This window comes from Pseudoliparis swirei, chromosome 10 (genome assembly GCF_029220125.1).
Source record: "Pseudoliparis swirei isolate HS2019 ecotype Mariana Trench chromosome 10, NWPU_hadal_v1, whole genome shotgun sequence".
NCBI classification, from domain to species: domain Eukaryota; kingdom Metazoa; phylum Chordata; class Actinopteri; order Perciformes; family Liparidae; genus Pseudoliparis; species Pseudoliparis swirei.
In genome coordinates, this window is record NC_079397.1 from 13,813,623 (window position 1) to 13,828,125 (window position 14,503).

The 14,503-nt window shown below is 44.8% G+C and overlaps 1 protein-coding gene across 5 annotated transcripts in view; it reads right to left on the bottom strand.

Annotated features, from left to right (window-relative positions):
* Positions 1–14,242, bottom strand: part of LOC130200590 (ELKS/Rab6-interacting/CAST family member 1-like) — a 111,576-nt gene extending 97,334 nt beyond the window's left edge. For 2 of the 5 annotated variants that reach the window (XR_008833041.1, XR_008833040.1), the window contains exons 1-4: positions 13,985–14,242; positions 4,914–5,724; positions 3,564–3,641; positions 3,236–3,391 (exon numbers count right to left, since the gene is read on the bottom strand). Coding sequence is in view for 3 of the 5 variants with exons in the window: in XM_056424995.1 (XP_056280970.1) it covers positions 3,236–3,391; positions 3,564–3,641; positions 4,914–5,408 (729 nt within the window). In the remaining 2 variants the exon portion in view is untranslated. The remainder of the gene's footprint in view (positions 1–3,235; positions 3,392–3,563; positions 3,642–4,913; positions 5,725–13,984) is intronic. The other 3 variants (XM_056424996.1, XM_056424994.1, XM_056424995.1) reach the window with 2 other exon arrangements.
* Between the last annotated feature and the right edge of the window lie 261 nt (positions 14,243–14,503).

The window sequence follows — 14,503 nt, forward strand, 5'->3', positions numbered from 1 at the left end:
TTAAACATTTAGGACTTTTACTTTGAAAAATGTCCTAATTGATACATTTAAATTGTTTGATTGCTATTGTAGGGGATTTCAGATATGTATGGAACACATCTGCATCATTCATTTCCTGGAACTCTTGGGGAAATCTATATACAGGACTTTTTTTAACATACAAAAGTCTGACTTATTTTTATAAACTCTTCCTTGGTACAGTAAAACTGTTTTAATGTTAGCATAATTTAAGCTAAATCTCAGAAACGATCTATAAAGATACAAAATCAGTTCATTGTTTACTTTTATATGCTAGTGTATGATTTGTCGACATCTTATTTTGAAAAACGGATGTTGTTTCACGTGGTTCTTTCCGCTAACTTTGCAAAACCGAATGTTGTCACTTAAATCCTTCCGCTAACTTTATCAAAACCCTCGCGCGCTCCCGATCGAATGCGTTTCCCGTGAGCATCAGTCTCTAGGGGCTCAGACATGTGAGAGTCGGCTGAGTTGACCCAGTGATTCAACTCGGGGGACGGGGACGCCGCTCGGTGGTGAGGATCCCCTCGTGGACCTCTCACTCTGCGGCCCTCGCCGGGCGCATCGTCTCCGTTGCGATGCGCGGCGATTGAAACGTCTGATAGTTCTCGCAGATGTTACGTCATCTGATCGATCGGTTTGATCGGCCGTTTTGAGAACGCAGATCAAAACCGATAATGGCAATATCGGCCGATATGGATCGGCGCCAATCAGATCGGTGCATCCCTAGTATTGGGTGAACAGAACACCCTCCCACACACAGCTGACACCAAAGCAAGGCAGTGACAACCGTGACAGCAGTGACCACAGAGACCACAGTGACTACAGACAGGGTTCTTACACATTTTGACCGATGGATTTCCAGGACTTTTCCATGACTTTAAACCAAATTTCCATGACCAAACTGAAATCTCAGTATAAACATGAAAACTGTAGAAAATGTTGCGTATTGAGAGATATCGCCGGCTTATATTTTGAGCGTCTTTCTTTAAAAAATATATTAATTATTTCAAACTCGGCGTAAATGAACATGTGATTTTAACACATTTCCATGACTTTTCCAAAACTTATATGATTTAATTTTTTTCCATGACTTTTCCAGGCCTGGAAATGGCCATTTTAAAATTCCATGACTTTTCCAGGTTTTCCATGACCGTACGAACCCTGTACAGAGACCACAGTGACCACAGAGACAAGTGACCACAGAGGCCACAGTGACCACAGTTACAGCAGTGTCAACAGTGTCCACAGTTCAGATCAATTGATTTATTCGACCAGATTGTTAGGTCTGTGATACGGAATCGAGTCCTGTGGCAAAACCGCTCCACGGGTCCAGATGGAGAGCGAGAGGGAAGGGAAGGAGAGTGGGAGTGAAATGGTGGAACAGAGAGAAAGAGAAGCCAGCAAGAAAACGATGGAGAGTGTCGCGACGATGAGTGATGCCGTGCTAAGAGAAAAGGAGTGGATGTGGCACGCGAGACGAGAGAAAGCAACTGGCTGTGTGGAGATCATACGGTGCAATTGTGGTTGTTTTAATAATCCCACCAAACAATATAGACATATTTTTATCAAACTATACAACAGTAAATGCACCATTTACAGGTCTTAGAGTGTTGTAGATTATTAAACCATAATGAGATTTGGAATGTCGGTTATTCTGGATCTTAGTCTGTGGTGACACAGAACAAAAATATGAGAGTAAAGAAATTAAAAAGAGGGAGTGAAGACAGAAGGAGAGGAAGAGAGGAAGAACGAGGCGGGCGGAAGGCAGGTGAAGTGAGTGGGCCGAGGCGGGAAGAAGTAGGTGAATAAGTGAGCAAGGGTGGAAGGAAAGGAGGAAGGACGGAGGCTGGAAGTGAGATGTGCATTCCTCAGCAGGGGTGTGACCCAGCATGCATGCGTTTGTGTGTGCGTGTGTGTGTGTGTGTGTGTGTGTATGTGGATGCACTCATATCCCAAATCACTTAATTTCTATTTCGAACACGGAGATGATGGTGAAGACAGAGAGAGAAAGGGAAGGCAGGGGGGGGAGCAAGAGCTGACTCACCGTGTGATGACATAAATAGAAGAAGGGAAGAGGAATGAGTAAGAGGAGGAAAGTAAGAAGAAGAAGAAGAAGAAGAAGAAGAAGAAACAAAGGGACAGAGAAAGGACAGAGACTAGAGACTGAAGAGAAAGTGGCAGAGTAATGCGATCAGGAAATGAAAAGGATGCCTTAAATTAAAAGGGTGTGATTTGTCTGGGGGAAAGAAGGGGAATGAAAGTGAGAGAGACAGAGGGAGAGAGGGAGAGAGAGAGAGAAAGAAATAAGAGATCAGAAAATATTCTTACATGTCTCAACATAAAGCAGCACAAAGGCACACATTCTAAGACAGGTGTGTGTGTGTGTGTGTGTGTGTGTGTGTGTGTGTGTGTGTGTGAAGCAACTGAGGATCTTTCTCGTGGCAGGAGGCCGACGATGGGAGATTGATCCACGTATCATCTGTTCCTTTGTTCTCCCCGACACAGCATCCCTCTCAATAGGTATGCGCACGCACACAAGACACACACTCAGACTCCGAGATTTATGGATGCACACCACACACACACACACACATACATACCCACACCCACAGAGGCATACTGCACATGTTCACACACACACACACACGCCAAAGTCACAGTACAGCTTCTCAGAGAGTGATTTAATATCTGGTGATGTCATTTCAAAACCTGAAGTACTTTCCCACGTATAATTACTGCAAGTAAAAATGTTCTTGGGAGTCTTGGGAGCAGCATCAAAGCCCCAAATAATGTCAAACACGCGCACACATGCAGAGATGAGAGTGCCCGGTAATGACCGAAATGTAGCGAGGACCGGTTTCAAGATGACAGTGTGTGAAATGAGTCACTGTGAGGCGACGGGTGTGTTTGCAAAAACACGTCTTGTGTAATATTCCAGCCTCTTGCCAGACTAGCTGTGTCTCCTCCAGATGGCTTCTGAACCAACAGACAGCTTCGTCCGTTTACTCGTCTTCAAGGCTGCGGCGCGGTCCCTAAACTGATCTGGACACGTTACCGTTAGTGACAACACATAGTCACATCTCAGCAAAACTAGAATCCATTAGAGCTCAAGATTTCTTACATTTCCTGGATTAGCAGCGATGACCCTGGTCACTGGGTTTTGACTCTCAGCAACAAGCAAACACACACACACACACACACACTTCTTTCCTACCTGTGTTTCCTCCTGCACCATTCTGTACTGCTCCTTCCACACGGACATCTTTGTGGCTTCGTCCTTCCTCAGCGCCCTCTCTTTCTTGAGCTCTGGACTCCAAAACGTCTTGATGGAGTTCATCGAGGAGCTCAACTTGGACTCTTTAGCCTCCAGCTGAAAGGAAATGACATCAAACATTGCAGCGCTGTTTTAACACATTGTCGATGAGTGGATTACAGATCAACTTGCCCACTGATATTGATTCAATTAATTGGCTTTCACTTTTTCCTCGTACGTAACATCAATGGATGTGTCTTCAGAAGTGTGTGTGTGTGTGTGTCCTTACTTCTCTGCGCAGTAGTTCGTTCTCTCGCAGCACTTCTCTCAACTGTGTCTGCATGTCTGACATCGCTCCTTCTCTCACCTGGTAACACACACAAACACAGAAAGTACAAGTGTGAGATGTTAGACTCTAACATCTTTTTTTTCTTTCCTGTATTACTTTTAAACTTTGTGTCTATTGTCAGCTGTCACGACAAAGAGCCGGTGGTAGCAGATCCCAGAACAGCAAATCTGAAGTGAACTACTCCCACTAAAAGCCACTGCCGGTGCTGCAAAATATAAGAAATGTATGAAATCAAATACAGAATTCAAGACTTGCATATTGTTTGTAAAGCACTTTGAGAGTATTGATAAATTATATTTATGTTCATATAGAAAAAACCTAACTGCAGTATTAATGAGACATGCTCCCCATGCAAATGTTTAATTCATCCTGACATCAGAAAAGCTGTACCGGAGAATTAAAAATATTGTGGATGAATTTTTCAACAATAAACAGATTCTGCTTTGGTTTTGAAAAACTCATTTTAAGGTTTCCAGCTGACGCTGGTGCTCAGAGCATCTTTCAGTTCTGAAAGTGAAAAGGTAGAATAGGTTTAAAGTGTTTTAATTATCGAATGTTACAAATTACAGAGTAAACATTTTAATTAATAAGCATCTTTACCAATAATGTGACATGAGTAAAGAAAAGCAAGGAAAGGAAATAAGATTAAAGGAGCGTTGAAGAAATTACTTTTTGTTTTCGAAATAATAAAAATGAGGTGGAGGCGGCAGCTATGGGAGAGCAAGGAAGAAGGAAGGAGAGAAGAGCGCTCAGGTTCTGACTAATGGTGCAGAGGGAGTAGGAGGGAAGACCTTCGTCTATTTAAACATGTTGTATGAATACCCACACAGCTCTTATTTTATTTAGTTGAGGCGTGACTTATAACATATTAACCCCTAAAACAGTAAGCTCAATTTAGCTAAAATGCCACGACTACGTCAAGCAGAGGGATAACTGTGTGACGTGGCCTTCTGAGTGCAATTTAATTGATCTTTTAATGTTTCTTCAGTCTTCGCTCAAAGGTGAGACAAACATTATCGACCCCGACGTCAATTTCATCCGCACATTCCTTATCGGCCTATTCTCGCTTATTCTAAAGTCCAATTTGAGCGCAACGACTTGAGATCATGTGCGGGTCTATTTCTTGGCCAGGTGCAGAGACTTCTTAGAGTCCTGTCATTGCCATGAGGTTGCCAGGCAACCAGCGGAGAGTCAGGGAAGCTCCTGCTGCAGTACAACACAAAACAATCCAGCACACAACCCGCTTCAAGATTGCAGCAATAAAAGAAGAAAACACTGCAGGCGCCTCACCTGTCTCATGGAATGAGGCACCGTCGCCCCCTGGGGAGGATGGTTCTGCAGCTCCCCCCCAAATGCTATCGCGTCACTGGGCATCGCACCCCCTCCCCCCCCAGTGTTTATATTAGGACTGCTCCCCATGATGGCCGCCCTGACCCCGTACGGCATCCTGGCCCCAGCCCTGCCCAGGGTCATGGTGTTTTTGGGCTGCGAGGGGTTCAGCCCGCTGCCCACACTCCCAATGCCGATCGAGTCCTCCACCGTGTCCATGAAGTACATGGGGCCGCCTGTCGCGTAGGCAGCGTTCAGGGACTGAATGTTCTCCATGGACAGGGTTTTACAGGAGCCGCTGAGTCCGCCGCTGGAGCTGCTGCTGCTGGTCCGCCTGTGTCCAAGGCGCGGGGAGCGCGGGAGGCGCGGGGAGCGCCCGGGGCTGCCGGACGCCGACCCGTCGCCGTTGGATCCGACGGCGTCCAGCTTTGAGACGGAGCGGGAGCTACCGTACATGGTGAGAGGACACGGCGTGTGTCCCGGGGAGACGAAAAGGTGTCCGCTTCAATTGAAGAAATCGAGCCAATCAAAAACACATTCTCAAAAGTACACGGAAACTCTAAAAGAATTTAAAATGGACGTGCCCAAAAAAGCTCTTCTACTGTGGTCCCTGTAGACTTGACATGTCCTGATGCAGTGTTGACATAGCTGTGATCAAGGCCTTTCCAACAAGCTCACTGGAATCAATGTGCTTTGTCAGAAAGGTCCAATAGGGCATCCCTTAAGATAAAGGCGGCAAGTAAATCCACGAGGCCCGGGGTGAAAGGATGACCTACAAAAAAAAAGGCAGAAAGAGACAAAGACTTAGTGATCAGGGAAACAAAGACACTCTGCACTTAAACTACAAAGGAGGACAGTTGATTTGTTTTACCAGCTTTTGGTTTGATCTTCGGTTGAGACTGGTTTCATCTCTTTGTGTACAGTATTTACTTGCAATGCGAACAAAAGGTTGAATAAGCAGCTTACTGGCCAAAGTTACTGATGCACTAATGTCAAATATTATGTCATTTCTCGGGGTACGAGATGGGAAAGAACAAGAATTATGCCCTCAAACCAAACTGTGAAACAGATAAACCAAAGTCAAGTTGAAGGGGTTCAGCGAGACCATGGATGTCTCCACCAAGTTGCTTGATCATCCGTAAATCGTTGCCCATCCAATAATCCAAAGCATTCTGAACTACAATTGTCAACCTGCTGCTGGTCCTAGAGATCAAGTACGAGGATCACCAAAGTAAGTAGGCTTCATCCTCTGGGGAACATGAACGTGTGTGTGCACCAACCCGTCGTGCACATATAGAGGTTCTCAATCAGTTCAAATTCAAACCTGCTTGTGTCGCTGAATCAAAAGTCAAAAGATCGGCAAAGTTTGAAGCAGGGTTCTTACACATTTTAACCAATGGATTTCCATGACTTTTCCATAACTTTTCCATGACTTTAAACCAAATTTCCATGACCAAACTGAAATCTCGGTATAAACATGAAACATTTAGAAAATGTTGCGTATTGAGAGCGTACGCCGGCTTATATTTTGAGCGTCTTTCGTTAAAAAATATTAATTATTTCAAACTCGGCATAAATGAACATGTGATTATAACAAATTTCCATGCCTTTTCCAAAACTTTGATGATTTATGTTTTTTCCATGACTTTTCCAGGCCTGGAAATGACCATTTTAAAATGTCATGACTTTTCCAGGTTTTCCATGACCGTACGAACCTTGTTGAAGTCTTCAATGTTTAATTATCGCTTATCAAAGATGCCCAGAAACTTTGTTGTGATGCCACCACAGTGACATGTTCACACAGTACGCTCAGTCCACAGGCTCGTGTCAAAAATGTATCCGCAAACTCTGCTACGCGCCCGAGCACCAGCTGATGTGTCGGTTCATATGATCATTGTGACTCTCCACCACAACACTTTCTTCTTACGATCACATGATACTTTCCGGGTAACACATGTCAGTTACTGTCCTGCAGCTGTAATAAACTGTGAGATCAGATAGCATCCGATCCGCTGATCCAACGTTCATAAGTAATTCACAATCATTAGTGTGTCTCCTGGATGAATTACATGTACTAAAAATCCAAAAAGTCAATTCAATCGTGTTGACAATTTTATTGTGCAATAATAGTGTGGGCAGAAAACATGAAGCAAAAGAAGATGAATAAAGCTTTCTGTCTCATCCTCATCATATGAGTCACACTGGACATTTTAAGAGGATACATTAAAATGTCGATGCCAGAATGTAAACTGCTGTGTTTCAAATGAAGCAAAAACACTATGAAATAATATGTTGTCGTGTTTTTTTAGCCTGATGTTCGTCTCTCTATTAAAATGGATAAAGTCACTCAGGTGAAAAAGACCTTGTAATGAACACAGCTGTAAAAGTCATGAAAATGATCAATTTTCTAAAGTGTAAATGTGCAACATTGTCCTGACAAAAACATGAACGCGATTCATGAGCACTGGCTCTCACGTGTCGCTGATAAATGCCTCAGAGGGTGCTGAGAATTTGTGCTGTCTGTTGCGAATGCTGATCTCCCGGGGCCCCTGAACTACCCACATGCTACACATTTGTTTGAGAGAACAACAGTGCAGCCTTTGAACGGAGGACAAAGTTTCAGACTCTCCGTTGTCAGTAAAGAATGTAGAAAGTTATACGAACAATATGTTAAATATGCAACCTTGGGCGTTACCTCTGCAGAATAAAAGAAGGTCCATTTACTATTTAAAATGGATGCCCAGCTGGTCAGTTGGGTATCCTTGGAGACAGTGATGTCATCCACAGGTCAGTGGACACCTGACGTGTGGGACACTCCATCTGATCCGCACTCTCCCCTTACAACAACAAACTAAAGTGAACTCAACCGCTTTATCATTCAGCACACGGAAGAATGAAAACTTCTGGAGCTTCAATTTAATGCTAACAGTCTGGGCTAATTTCCAACACAGCACAACTACAATATACACAAGTATACATGTATTAAAACATTGCACACAAGTTGGGTGTGAAATACTTTGTCTAGTTTTAATATAAAGACATTTAAAGTTGTCCGGAATAGATTTCCCTCAACATGTGGCTTCTTGCAAATTCCTAACAAGACATTTCATTTCAATGTGATGAACTGTGCGGCCCTTTGGTCGACCTCTTTTAAACGCCCAGCGCGCCCTTCTCGGGGTCCCGACCCATGCTTTTAACAGCCCTGAAGTGAGCTATCTTTCCAGCTGAAGTTGTGCTGCACACTGATCTTTGGCGAGAGAGATGTTACTGACAACCAGTCAGTTACACACCCACACACACACACACACAGATACACGCGTACAAACACACACACTCATGTGCAAAGAAGGACCATCTGCTGTGTATCCCCTCTGGCCAAAAACACACACCTGGAAAGAAACAGGCCAAAACCCTGCCCCAACACACACACACACACACACACACACACACACACATTTAGTTACAGTATATGCACTTATATACACACACAGAGCAAAACGGTGCACATGTGCAGATCTACAGTCGGACAAAATGCATCCAGATAAACCGCCCCACATACAAACAAACATGTGAATAGACACATTCACAGATGAACACACATCGCGTCACAAACACCACACACACCGAATGCAATATGAGCCTGAAAGGGGAGTATGTGTGTGTGGGTGTGTGTTCAGGGCTTTCCTCCTCCCCCCCCTCTGGATTTGCTGACCTGTACGTAATACATGTGCATGTCCCAATCCTCCTATCTATCTATCTATCTATAATGAACACGCATGGCTCCTTTTCAGACGATTTTGACATTCGCTCATTAATGTTGGTGTTGGTGGTCGGAGGGTCGAGAGCCTCGGTCGAAGGTGTCTTTGCTCGGTTGTCGAAGAGAAACATCACTTCCCCTGCTCATATGTTCCCAACGGAGATCCACAAACTGACCAGAGGGCTGCCGCTGTCCAACTGAAGGGCGGGCGACAATCGAAATATCACAATTTAGCAACATTATTTTTGCTGGGACGAGGTGCAGGACAATAAATACACATCCATCTACTTTGAGAAACACTCTTGTTTGGGCTTGCAGCGAGATGGATTGATTCCCAGCATGCATTGGGCAAGGCTACTGCACACCCTGGACAGATCAGGAATCTATCACACAGCTAAACACACACACTCCTTTTGTATTTGTTTTGGCTTTAGGGCGTCATGGGAACAACATCATGTTGTGTTTTCTACAGTGCAAGTCTAAGGGTCACATGAATGAACCAGCAGCGTGTCCCACAGACTTCTTTGTGGTGGTTTTAGACTCTGAGAGGGCTCGGGGTGAGGGATGGCAAACAGCACTGAGAGGCAGATGAAAGTAGTAATAATAACCTCCAGCTTCAAAACTCACATGAACCTCCCAGAGTTTAAAAAATATTATAAAAAATACCCTCGCCACAAGCACACTCACACCTATGACACATTTGGCATCATGAGAAAACACAAACATTTGACGGTCCAAGACCCACCTGTCAACAGGCTCAGCATCCTGCCTCGCACAAATGTGAAAAAGCAACGTGGTGCTGCTGCAAGAATCATCTGTTTGATAGCGCTACACCGAGTCCATGAAACACCGTTCTCGACCTTAAAAACAGTAGTTTAACAAAAAAAATGTAATCTTTACTGAAGGTCCACTCACAAACATTTCCCAGAGCTTTCAACAGCATCTCACATGGTGGTCCCCACATGAAGCTCGCTGCTGTTGCCCAGCAGCTCTTTGAGTTGCTTTGTTATTTGTTGGGCAAAGGATGTCCAGTTGTGACCAGATTAAGAGCTGCAACAGATACCTATTTTTTATTATGGATTTATTGGGATAATTTTTATTTCCATTTAAAAAAATGACCACGACAAACCGTTTGAAACTCAGATATTCAGTTAATATCATAGAGGACAAAGAAAAACTGAACATGTTGGACCAAGTACATTTTCGCTATTTTTGCGTTTGAAAAGTGTTCACGGTTGCTTCTTTATCGGACAATCTAATTGACTATTCATTGCAGCTCTAATCAGATCACTATCCAGACCAACAGAAACAAGTATTGTTCGAAAGAGTGGGGCATCTATAAGGTATAGCTTTTAAGCTGATCTCCATTTTATCACATGCTGTACTGTGAATATCCAACCACAAAACTACGATAGCGACAAGAACAGATTCTGGAACTGATCCTGGAACTGATTCTGGAACTGATCCTGGAACAGATCCTGGATCAGATTCTGGAACAGATCCTGGAGTGAATTTAGGAACCCAAATCCCCTGATCCCCTTTATTTCTACAGGAAACTTCAGCACACACACAACCTCGCCCCATCTTCTGCCTCCTCCTCCCTGTTTTGTTGCCAGCCGAGCTGCATGCCTCGTCTTTCCTTCCACACACTCCTCACACACACAATGTTGTTTTGGGCCTCACAAAAATTCGAGAATATCACCCGAGGATACCAAGAAAGTCTCCGTGGCAGAATGCCACGTGCTGTACTCGTACTTGAGTAGAGTATATGTGCCGCACAGCAAAAACAGCTTGGGATTTGATGCCATTTTTTTTTTCAGTCATCAGATAAAGAGGCAACTCAAAACTTGACATTGATACGTTTTGAGTTAATAAGGCGGACTTTGCCTATTAGCACATCCATTTCTTCATGCTTCATCCTCCCGCTCACACTCCCTGATTGCTTCCCTCCTCTCTCTCTCTCCATCTCTCTCTTTCTCACTGTTCAGCATGCTCTATCTATTTGAACAAATCCATCATTCTTTGCACACACCACAATCACAGACACACAGACACACACATGCACACCACTCAACCTATACTTAGCCCTATTCGACAAAGTCCGCGTCTCGCCTGGGGATCGGGGCCCAGAAAAGTACATTGCACTCATCCTTAATATTATTATTCTCCATTACTCTCAGTTATTGTCGGGCTTGTTGTGATATGATGTGGCTGGAAAGGATTCGCTGGTGCCGTCTGGGGTAACTCACATCTCACTGGAAGTCAACTCGACAGCGCAGCTGAAGGGGAGAGACAAAGTCGCTCTGCACCTAATCTGTCTGAAGATGTCAGGGCACGACCCTCCGCTCACCAGTCAGCTGTTTTTAACCTTCGCAGCTGCTTTATCGTGACGATAGCAACATTCACTCTCTGAAAATCGGAAATTCGTGCAAAGGGGAGGTGAACCGACTCAAACCCAACAGTATAACTATGAGCTCATGTGTCATCCAGGACCAGTATTTACCTCTATTAACATCTAAGAATTACATTTGGTTTTTTTTAGCATCACCATTATGTAATGTTATTATTGAAAGAGGTTGTGTGGGAATCTCCAGTGACGATTTGCATGTCAAATAAAAAACAACCCGATGTATTTAGAATATTACATAAACATACAAGTAGACATGAGCAAATAAGAATCGGCTGACCAAGAAACCAAACTGGAGCAGGAAAGGAATCTGCTGCTCTATGAATTACCAAAAAACAAGTCCCGAAATGACTCGTGGAGACACTGAAGATGCACGGAAGGTGCAATATTTGCATTATTTTGTACAATCAGTGCAGTAGAATGTCTCAAAGTGTTTGTTCTCCCCCGTTTCGTCATCAGGGATCTTCTCTCCCAAGGAATTATTTGGCACCGATGGGTAATACATAGATTATGCATTGTGGTCATTTGGTTTTGAGTAACGTATTATTAGTGGTTTGTTCCGCAGACACAAGATATTGATGACTACCGGAATCATAATGACAGTTTTGTGCTGATTTAAAGAAACGTAACCGAATAAAAGCAAATCTAAGTGATTTCTAATAACATTCGAATAATAAACATAATTGTCACTTGTAAAACTTGATTTGTGGTTCAGTTTGCCTTTGCATCAGACTGTGAAAAACCTTTGTCTCAGATACGAAAAACGTCTCATCCTGCACATGGGATATTGGAATAAGTGTCATTTTTTTCAATTAACTGAGCAACCGATTAGACTTGGGAGTCAATACTAGGCAGAAGATGTCTGGGCAAGATACAGATTTTGGCTCACCAGAGTGACCGTGCTACTTGTTCACTCTGTGCTACCAGTCCAATCAGCGATAAGATGTATAATATTGTTCAGGCACTGCAAAGCACAGCCCTGATAAGGGGCGGATAGCATCTGCTCCAGTCTATTGTGTACCACAGGAAATTAATCCGAGATGCAGGCGCACAAAACGCGCATTACATCATACACGCTGTGACTCACAGAGAAGCACAACAAATCCATGTGCACAAAACATGTTGTTGCACAGAAAGAACATACACATGAAAACACACGCCGCACACTTATCTAATCTCGGATGCTGCCTACTTAGCAAATATGGAGAACGTACCGGTGAGACTCGACAATTAAAAGAAAAGCAGGGGAGCACAAAACTAATTCAGGAGTGTGTGTCGCGGTTAATGGAAGAGAGGAGTGAAACATTCCCCAAGCTCGTTCTAGTAAAAAGGAAAGTGCTCGTGCAGTCAACGTGCCGGGTTAAATAAGGATGAAGTGATTTGCGAAGGTGACCCAAACACCCCCTGAAGTAAATATCTAATTAAAAACACACGGCAATTAGAGATAACGTTTTTCAAAGTCAAAGTGAGTTCTGGGAAGAGGTGTGAAAGAGCTATCGGCCCTCTGTCTGTGTCAGGTTAAGTTCTCCATGTTGTTGCAAAGTGCTGAGCCCTTTAGGAAAAAGATGAACCGTTGATGTGGAGCCGGGGGGCACATGGGGGGGTAAAGGACTTGGGGCCTGGCAATGCTTTTTTTGGAAGATGATTATGAAAACAAACTCTAAAACAAAAGAAGAATACATTTTTTTTAAATCCGGGGGGCAATAGAGGATCGTTCCCCCACAGGGCAGACTGCCGTGGCCTTTAAACATGTCCAGTGTTTACAACAACCCGAGTGGAAGGAAGCCGCTCGGTTCCCTCACTCGGTGTTTTCCGGAGGGAGGGGCGGTGTGCAAAGAGAACACAGAGCTGTGGGCGGAACACGGAGGAAATCACGGCGTCCCTTCCTCACCCCCACCCCCCTCACCCTCCTCCTCCTCCTCCTATGAGAGGCGTTGCAAAACACACGCAGCAGATTTCCCTTTCCCCGCCTTCATCCACGCGATCACATTGATTTGGGTTCGCAAAGACGCCGTCGTTCCCGCCATCTGTCTGTCTGTCTGTCTCTCTGTCTGTCTCTCTTGTCTGTCTCTCTTGTCTGTCGTGCCGGCCGGCAGGACGTGTGGCAGTATTGAAAACGCGATGTTAGAGTATGTGCACATATTGTTCCTGAAACGGGTTCAGAGCAAAACAACCGGCCTGGAGAACTCGAGAGGGTTCTGTTAGAAATGCCACAACACAAGTAAAAGTCCCCGCGGGAATTCTGTGGAGGAGATGAAACTTAGTATGGACTACCGCAGGCACACTCCAGCTCCCCGAGGGGATATTAGTGACATCATCCACTATTAGAGGGAGATAATATGTCTCTGAAACGGCGCTTTGAGCGATCATTACAGGATCGTGAGATAGCGGTTGTGCGAGGCAGTACTTGTGCACGGCGTGTGCAGATTGATAATCGCATTTGGAGGTACGGAGACGAGACATATGGTGTTATTGTCTTGTTATTCCGGGGTCGCAGGAGGACGCCTTGTTGAATGGGCTCGCTTTTCTTTCTTTTTTGTCGCCCGCAAACACACAAAATCTGTATCCTAATGAATGTCTGGCCGAAGCGCTGCTCCCCTCCGGCGGGAACCGAGCAGCTCCACGGTCGGTCTCAGATGACCTGGAAACCGCTGCACCTCAAAGCGAGGCGTCACATTGTAGCCATTATTAGCGGCGGTGCTTTGATCCTTCAGACGTGACCGCGGCGCGAGACACACGAACACACGTGAGGCTGATTGAGAAGTGGCGAACACGCTTACAACACACACACACGCGCACACACACGTAGGCCTGTGTAATAACACATGCATGTGTACACGCACGCAGTCAGACTGCCAGCTAACTTACAATACTCACTGCGGCTGTGTTTACGTTGCTGTCCCTCGGTGGTGAAATAAGCTCTGGGTTTTAAAAAACTACATAAATAAAATAATAAAAAGGCAAGTCACGTCTCCTCTTCAGTTGCTGCTGTCAGACCTCGGAGTGGCGCCTCGCCGCGTAGCAGTCCGCCGAGCTGAAGCGCTGGCTGTCTTCGGGCTGGTCTTCCTGTCTCGTATCTGTCTCCCCGTCCGTCTTTCCCTCCTTCCCGTCTTTGCCAGCTCGACCACTGGCGGCTTCCCCACTGCTCGGCGCTCCCGTGACGTCACCACGGTGGAGAGCGCGCGCCCCCGAGACGTATACCCACTCCTCCCCCTCCTCCCGCTCCTCCCCCCATTCCCATCTCTCGCTATGGTCTCTCCCAGAGCCGCGTGTTAATCCGTCAATTAAACGAAATGTACTTTTTTAAATGCACTTTTTTTTGGTATTTATACGATATTATCCATATTTTCCATTTAAAATGTTGCCAAGTTTTATTTTAAAAGCCCG